This window comes from Eptesicus fuscus, chromosome 13 (genome assembly GCF_027574615.1).
Source record: "Eptesicus fuscus isolate TK198812 chromosome 13, DD_ASM_mEF_20220401, whole genome shotgun sequence".
NCBI classification, from domain to species: domain Eukaryota; kingdom Metazoa; phylum Chordata; class Mammalia; order Chiroptera; family Vespertilionidae; genus Eptesicus; species Eptesicus fuscus.
This window is the reverse complement of record NC_072485.1, coordinates 84,462,754-84,470,571: the sequence shown is the minus strand read 5'-3', so window position 1 is coordinate 84,470,571 and position 7,818 is coordinate 84,462,754. Positions and strand designations below refer to the sequence as shown.

The 7,818-nt window shown below is 70.4% G+C and overlaps 1 protein-coding gene across 3 annotated transcripts; it reads left to right on the top strand.

Moving 5' to 3' along the window:
- The first annotated feature begins 1,692 nt into the window (after positions 1-1,692).
- On the top strand, positions 1,693-6,872 carry SYT8 (synaptotagmin 8). 3 transcript variants are annotated; one of them, XM_054725268.1, is made up of 9 exons: positions 1,693-1,889; positions 4,599-4,708; positions 4,810-4,976; positions 5,419-5,517; positions 5,608-5,775; positions 5,861-6,028; positions 6,111-6,216; positions 6,306-6,439; positions 6,533-6,872. In XM_054725268.1, the coding sequence occupies exons 2-9, from the start codon at positions 4,615-4,617 to the stop codon at positions 6,764-6,766; spliced, it is 1,170 nt and encodes a 389-aa protein (XP_054581243.1). In that variant the 5' UTR covers positions 1,693-1,889; positions 4,599-4,614; the 3' UTR covers positions 6,767-6,872. The 3 variants fall into 3 exon arrangements, with proteins under 3 accessions (XP_054581243.1, XP_008158495.3, XP_054581244.1); XM_008160273.3 differs by lacking the exon at positions 1,693-1,889 and having other exon boundaries at positions 4,206-4,708; XM_054725269.1 differs by lacking the exons at positions 1,693-1,889; positions 5,419-5,517 and having other exon boundaries at positions 4,206-4,708.
- The last annotated feature ends 946 nt before the right edge of the window (positions 6,873-7,818 follow it).

Below are 7,818 nucleotides of genomic sequence, written 5' to 3'. Positions count from 1 at the left end.
ACTCATCCCCTAGAAACCCAGACTCACAGACAAAAGAGCACAGGCTGGAAAGAGGGTGGGGTGCAGGCTCCCCAGAGGCTCAGATGGTGGGGTGCAGGCTCCCCAGAGGCTCAGATAGTGGGGTGCAGGCTCCCCAGAGGCTCAGATAGTGGGGTGCAGGCCTCCTAGAGGCTCAGATGGTGGGGTGCAGGCTCCCCAGAGGCTCAGATAGTGGGGTGCAGGCCTCCTAGAGGCTCAGATGGTGGGGTGCAGGCCCCCTAGAGGCTCAGATAGTGGGGTGAGGCTCCCCAGATGAAGGGGCTTAGGCATTGAGGAAGACACAGGCTGAGACCTAGCAAATGGGCACAGGGGTCCTCAGCCCACAGGACTGTGGCGAGCGGAGCCCCCGTCCCCGCTGTCCTGGGTGCTGGGGGCCGGGCTCCGTGTGGACAGGGCCTGCACGTCTCACGGTTCCCTGCCAGCAGCTCCCAACTCCCCGAGCCAGCGTTTGCCCTGAATTCCAACCTCAAACATCCCCTAGACCACCCCAGAGGAAGCCGGTCCAGCAGCCCCCCCGCCAGGGTCTCCGTGAGGCGCTGCCAAGCTGCCCGCTGGGGGCCACCGGCCCGAGGCCGCCGGCTCTGTTTGGTTTTCCCTTCCTGCCCTGGAACCTCAGCCGCCGTCTCGCCACGGGGGCGCCCCTTTCCTGGGGAGGGTACAAAGCGGCGGCTGGCTCACGCGGGGCACACGTATGCGGCCGCATTCTAGGGCCCTGCGTCCTGGGACTGGCATGGTGCCCGCCCACGCGCCTCCCCCCAGAGCAGGGTGCCGGCTCCCGGCATGCCCCACTGCCCCACAGGCCTCCTCTGAGGACCGGAGCTGTGCCAGCACCCGGCCCCTCTGCTGTCCGGCGCTGCTTCCAAACCGCATCACTGGGTGGGGCTTGGAGGGAGGCCCGGCCCTGCGCAGGGACACCCACGCGCCACGTGCCGCGTGCCCCAGGGCCTCTCGTGACTGGCATGGGCACAGGCATGCACGTGCCACCTGCGGTGCCACAGAGCAGCCCCAGAGCACAGGCAGGGGGAGCCCTGCCTGCCGCGCCCCGCCGGCAGCCGCCGTGCCCGGGCCCTGGGACGCATTCGCGAGCCCTCGTCTGGCCACCAGCCCGAAATGGCTTCTGAGAGACACCCCGGCCCGGGAGGGTGCCCAGTGCTGGGCCCGGGGAGGGACCTCACCCAGAATCGCTGGAGCAGAGGAACTGGCCAGAGCCCGAGGTGGAGCTGGGCCCAGGGACGCCCTGCTGGGAGCGGCGGCTCCCCACTGGCTCAGGAGAACCCTGGGGACCTGGCCGCCCAGCCAGGGGCGGAGGCCTCCGTGCAAAAGGCCTCCAGAGGCTTCTCTGGCTCCAGGAGCCTGGCACCGGGAGGCCCTGCTCGTGGCCCGGGGAGGGTGCCGCCCACAGCCCTGCCCGCTCACCCAGGCGGCTCAGCAAGCAGTGCCCGCAGCTCACCTGCTGTCACCAGGCTCTGTGCGCATGGTTCTAGCGGCACCAGAGAGCCATTGTCCTTCCAACACCGGCGTCCTCCTGACCGGGACCCCCTCCGCCACCCCTCTAGCAAGTCCTACGGGAGGACTGGAGGCGCCCAGCCCTGGGGACCCCTGGAGGTGGCGTGGGCCCAGATGCCTCGTCCTGGGGCTCGGGTGGTGCCCTCCTCCAAGGGAGTTCCGGCTCCTGAGGGCCAGCAGCTCTGGCTTGAGGTGGGGCTCCCCAAAGCCCGGCCTCCACACCCTCTCACCCACCAAGACGCTTATCGCTGGAGGCGGAGAGCGAGGCCTCCAGCCGCAGCCTCTGAGCCCAGCCTGGGTTCGGGGAGCCTGGAGGCCGGGCGGGCCACAGAGTCAGGCGTCAGGTGAGAGCACCCTACCCTGGGGGGCTGCCACCCCGACCTTGGGGGAACCTCGCTCTTCCCGAGGAAGGCCTGTAGGAACACACTCCTCTCAGAGCACAGAGTCCCAGCTGGACAGTTAGCACGGCTTTGATAGGTGTGATCCAGGCTGAGCGGGGAGTCCCCGGGGGGCACCCCACAGCCCTGTGCCGGGGACCTGGGAGAGGACACGGGTGGGATCCAGCGCCCACGTCAGGGCAGGCCCACGCGCGCGCGGGGCGACTAGAGAGCTTCCTGCAGGAGGTGGAGCTCGTGCAGCCCCGAGGGCCCGAGGGCTCGTGGGGTGGGATGGGAGGGGGAGTGCATGGGGCAGCCGGAGCGGACGGGCCTGCGTGCGGACACACTGCCGGGTCCGGGGAGAGAGCAGGGCGCTGTCTGCAGGGCTTCAGGGAGCCCCCAGAGGCGGCTGGCAGGAGACGAGAGGAGAGGCCAGCCTCCCTCCCCGGGAAGTCGGCTGGAGCCCCTGGTGAGGGTTTCCCCAGCCCGGCCACAGAGAGCGGCCGGAGTAAGGCCACAGGCAGGCCTCCTGGCCTTCTAGCAGGGAGGACCCCGAGGCAGCCCAGCATGAGGGCTGGGGAGGGGCGAACCCCGCAGACGCCCCCTCCCCGGGCCTGTGAGGGTCACCCCGGCGGCCTGCCTGCCCGCGCACCTGCACGCTTTCCCCCAGAGGAGCCCCAGGACCAGAGGCAGGACCTTGGCCGCCAGCCGGGCCCCCGGAGCAGACGGCGCCACCTGGTGGCCCTGGGCCGGTCTGAACCTTTACCACCAGGCGGACCCGGCGGTCCTGAGGGACCCTGCGGCTCCCCAGGCCTCCGGGTGCCTCTGGGCTTGTGACCAGGATCCCGAGGGCCCCGTGGCCCTCTCAGGCCAGCTCCCAGGCATCTCCTGTGGTCCCGAGGGGCAGCCTTCAGCAGGAATCAGCTCAGGAATCCTGTGCCAGCAGCACCAAATCCTGAGACTGTGCCCGCCTCGCCCCGCCCCGCCCTGCCCCTGCCCTAACCTTGGTGAGAACGCCCACAAGACAGGGCAGGGGAGAGGCATGCACATGCACACACACACACACACATGTGCATGCACACCTCCCACACGCACACGCACGCATGTGTGCACACACAGTGTGCTGACCACTGATCCCGAAGTCCCCACCGTAAGAACCCGGAAGGCAGCTGTCTTGATTCCAGAATGCACATGGGCTCCGGCAGTTTGTAGAGGAAAGACTGACATCCCACATGGGAGCTGGTGCCTCTGCCCGTGGCCTCCACCCTGCGGCTCCAGGGACCCCAAGGGACCCTCCAGGCTCTCGGGCCAGCCCCAGGCCCAAAGGGGCCACCGGGGCACTCGCCTTGTGGGGGGGGGGGGCGTGTGGAAAACATGTAGCCTCTTGTTCAAAAGATGGTTAGAATTTCAAGGCAGCAACGGCAGGCGTCGCACTGAGCCCCCTCCATGTCCCCTCTCTGTGCTGTGACACCGGGACCAGCCCGAGGTGACCGAGCCAGGCCCCGGGGCAGGACACGGGGCTGGGCACCTCCCCGCTCGGCGTCGAGGGGTTGGGTTGGCTCTGGGAGTGGGGCCGAGGCATGGGTGAGCGTATGTGGGGTCCTCTCGGGACCACGTGGGCTCCTGTCTGTCCCTCAGCAAGCTCAGCGCCGGGCTGGGTGGGGCTGCAGCATGAGGGGATCTGGCCCACATGCCAGGCTCTTTCTGGAGGGGGTGGCAAGAGGGGTGCCAGGTTCTTGTGGGCAAAAAGGGGGAGCCCCAGGTTGGAGGGAGGGTGCCTCTTTGCTGCCAGGGCTCCCCAGAGAGGAGCCAGGAGGAGCTGAGCCGAGAGTTGCCCGTGGGCCTAGGGTCACAGTGCACACCACTGGGGCAAAGGGCCCCCAGCTGGAATCCTGGCTGGGAGGGGCCAGCCTGGCCAGGTGCGCTCCCTCCCCAGGCCCTAGGCAGGTGGCTGAGCTGGCCCGCCCTCCTTCCTACCCCCTCGCCTAAGGGGGGTAGATAGGCAGGTCTGGGCGGGCGGGCGAGCTGCTGAGTCAGTTTGCGAGGAATGTTCGGGCCGCTCCCAGACACACCCTGAGCCTGCTGCCCCACCGCGCCCTCCCAGGTGCCTTGGCCCCGCGCCCGCCCGTGCCAGGAACGTACCTTCAGCCCAAGCTTGCTCAGACCAGCTCCCACCGGCAGCAGCCCCACTCCTCACCCACCTGCTCCCCCCATGACCCCCGCAGAGCCCTGACCCCACTGAGCCCCCTTCACCATGCTCTCAGGTGACCCAGGTCCGGCTCACATGTGTGAATAGCTCCTCCTGTGTAACATGCAGACTGGTGGATAAGGGGGCCCCCAGGCAACACCCCGCTGGGATGGAGGGGTTCCTGCAGGAGGAGGCCCTGCAATGAGAGGGGTCTGCAGGGAGGCCCGGGGAGGCCCAGCCTGCTTGGTGAGGGCCGGGGGCCGGGGAGGTGGCCAGGAGGCCAGGCCTGTGGCAGCTAACTGGCACTTTGGCCAAAGCCCAGGGCCTCCCTCCCCTCGGCTCCACTCAGAACCATCCCCCGGCCACCCCGGGCTGCTTCCTTGCCCAGGCACACCCAGACTGGCTGCTGCTGGAAGATGGGGCGGTGGGCAGGGGCCCGAGGGGCCATCCCCACAGGTGACCCTGCCGCCCTGGCCATCTCCTCCAAGCCAGCAGGGTGGGGAGATGGGGCATCCCGCAGGCCCCCACAGTGCCCCGGCCCCCATGGGCACCACGGCTGGATCCGGGCTCATTCCAGACCTCGTTGCCAGGATTCCCTGTGAGTTGTGGGACCCGGGAGGGGCCTGGGGCTGGCCGGGCTGGGTGGGGGGCAGTGCTGTCCACAGGGGCATTTCGGGCCCATCTCTGTGCCCACCCCAGGGCCCCGATGGGCACTGGTGGCCATCGCTGTGGCCGCCGCCATCCTCACTGCTTCCTGCCTCCTCTGCGTCGTCTGCTGCTACTGTCGCCGAGCCCGCAGGAGGAAGCCCCGAGACAAAGAGGCCGTGGGCCTGGGCAGCGTCCGGGGCACCACCACCACCCACCTGGTGAGGAGCGGGCACCAGCACTCCCGTGCCCAGCACCCGGCTGGCTCAGTCCCAGATCTCATCTCTAGGCTCAGGGGCTCAGGGCGCTCAGGACGAGCTCAGCCCCCCCAGCGGCAGGTCTGCCCAGGAGAGGCCAGAGGGCCTTCCTGGCGGGGGAGGCGGGGAGCAGAGGGGAGGGGGAGGCAGTGACAAAGAGAGGCAGGTGAGCCCGGGGCCCAAGGACCGGGAGTGCCACCCCCAGCGTGGGCCCTGCACCAGTGGGGCCACGGCATGTTCTGAGGAGGCCGTGGTGCCAGCGATGGGCGGGGTCAGGGCCACCCTTCTGGCTGGTCAGTTGAGCCGAGGGTGAGCCCTCCTGGTGGCCTGGTCCCAGGGTGGGCAGTAAGGGTTCTGATGAGGGCTCGGTCCCAGCGGCACCTCTCAGCATCCCTGCCCACTCCAGGTGCAGCCGGAGGTGGACGACGTGGGGTCCGGCCCGGGGGGAGCCCAGCAGTGGGGGCGCCTGCAGCTCTCCCTGGAGTATGACTTTGGAAGCCAGGAGGTGAGGGCCCCGGAGGCTCTGCGGGCTTGGAGAGGGGCCGGGTGCGGGGCTGACCAGGGGGCCCCCGGCTGAGTCACCCTTGGCTCCCAGATCCGGGTGGGCCTCAAGCAGGCAGTGGACCTGAGGGCCAGGAGCCCGGGGGGCACAGCGGACCCCTACGCCCGCGTCAGCCTGTCCACCCAGGCCGGGCACAGACACGAGACCAAGGTGCACCGCGGCACGCTCTGCCCCGTGTTCGACGAGACCTGCTGCTTCCGCGTGAGCCTGGGCCGAGCGGGCGAGCGGGCGGGCGGGCGGGGCCGGGGCCGGGCGGCAGGGGCGCGGCTCACACCCCCGCCTGCAGGTGCCGCTGGCGGAGCTGCCCCGGACCACCCTGTGGGTGCAGGTGCTGGACTTCAAGCGTGTCTCCGGGCACGAGCCGCTGGGCGAGCTCCACCTGCCGCTGGGCACCGTGGATCTGCAGCACGTCCTGGAAATCTGGCGCCAGCTGGGCCCCCCGGGCGCCGCCGAGGTAAGGGTGCTGCCCCCCTGGCTTTGGCCCGGGCCCGCCTGGGGTGCCAGCAGGGAGACCCAGGCCCCTGTCGTGCCCGCAGGCTGAGCAGACGGGGGAGTTGTGCTTCTCGCTCCAGTACGTGCCCGGCTCGGGCCGGCTGACGGTGGTCGTGCTGGAGGCCCGGGGCCTGAGCCTGGGGCTGGCAGGTGAGAGCCCCCCTTCGTATCCCCTCGGGGGGAGCACAGGGCTTGGCGGTCAGACCCGCGACCCCCACGACCCCTTTCCGCCTGCCCAGAGCCCTACGTGAAGGTCCAGCTCGTGCTGAACCGGAAGAAGTGGAAGACGCGAAGGACGTCCGCCCGGAAGGGCACGGCCGCCCCCTACTTCAACGAGGCTTTCTCCTTCCTCGTGCCCTTGAGCCAGATCCAGGTAGGCTGCCTGGAGGAGGGGGCAGGTCCTCCCTGGGGGCCAACTGACCGCTGCCTTGCTCCCCTCCCCGCACCTCTGCCTGTCTCTGCCCAGAGCGTGGACCTGGTGCTGGCCATCTGGGCCCGGGGCTCGCGGCTTCGGGCTGAGCCCGTGGGTAAGGTGGCGCTGGGAGCCCGGGCCTCCGGCCAGCCCCTGCAGCACTGGGCGGACATGCTGGCCCATGCCCGGCGGCCCATCGCCCAGTGGCACCGCCTGCGGCCTGCCGGGGAGGTGGACCGGGCCCTGGGCCTGCAGCCCCACCGGCGCCTGCCCCTGCCTGGCTCCTGACAGCACCCTGTGCCTCCATCTCCCCGCACTGAGCTGTGGGCCCGTCCCGGCCACGAGGGGCCTGCTGCAATAAACGCTCCTCCCACCACCTCCCGTGTCCTTCCTGCGCCCTCGGGGCACCATGGGGGGCACCTCCAAGGGCAAAGGAGCACAACACCGGAGCGGGGAGCCCTCCTGCCTGGGGTTCAGCGGAGCGGGGAGCCCTCCTGCCTGGGGTTCAGCGTTAGGGACAGTGAGTGAGGGCAGGTGGGCTGGAGGGGGCACCACGGGACGTGGTGGGCAATCGGGGGGCATTTGAGGGGCGCTGCGGGAAGGAAGGGACCCACCCCCAGGGCCCGGCACGGCTCCTCTCGGCCCCCAAACCTTGGGGCGGCGGCTGCAGGGCTGCCCCGAGCGAGCAGCAGGGGGCAGCAGAAGCCTTCGGAAGCCTCGCGGGTCTCTGGGGGCTCAGCCTGGCGGGAAAGAATGCAGCTCTAATCCCCCACATCTGGGGCTTCAGCTCTGCCTGACCCTCCCCACGCCCCGAGCTGGGGCCGCACCCCCGGCTCGGAGGCAGCCAAGTCATGGTCCTCCGGATGCCTGAGCTGGGTGGGGGCTGCCTGGGCCCCAGCCCGCGGGTCGGAGCGTTCCAGGCAGGGGCCCACCGCCCCCTCTGGAAGGGAGTGTTCCGAGTTGTGTGAGAACAGCCCTGGGTGGGGCGTCCCTGCATGGCTGCACGTCCAGGGCGCCCCCGTGCCTGCTCCGGGCTGGAAGGCGGGTTCACGTCCCCGCCCGAGACCCCTGGTGCTGCTGCAGGCCCAGAGGCCCGTTTGGGGTCCAGGCCCGGCTTCGGAGCCGGGCTGGAGAAAGGGGGGCCTGGCCAGCTGTGGCAGCGATGCCCCTGGGCTGGAAGGGGAGCAGTGAGCTGCAGGAGAGGCGGCGGGGGGTCAGGGGGACACTGTGCCGTGGATCCCGACGTAGGACCCAGGGGGCCCGAGTCCCAGGGGCCCCTCGGCTGACCCTTGAGCCGTGCTCCCCCACAGCCCAGCCAGGCCCCGCTCAGCTGCCCGCAG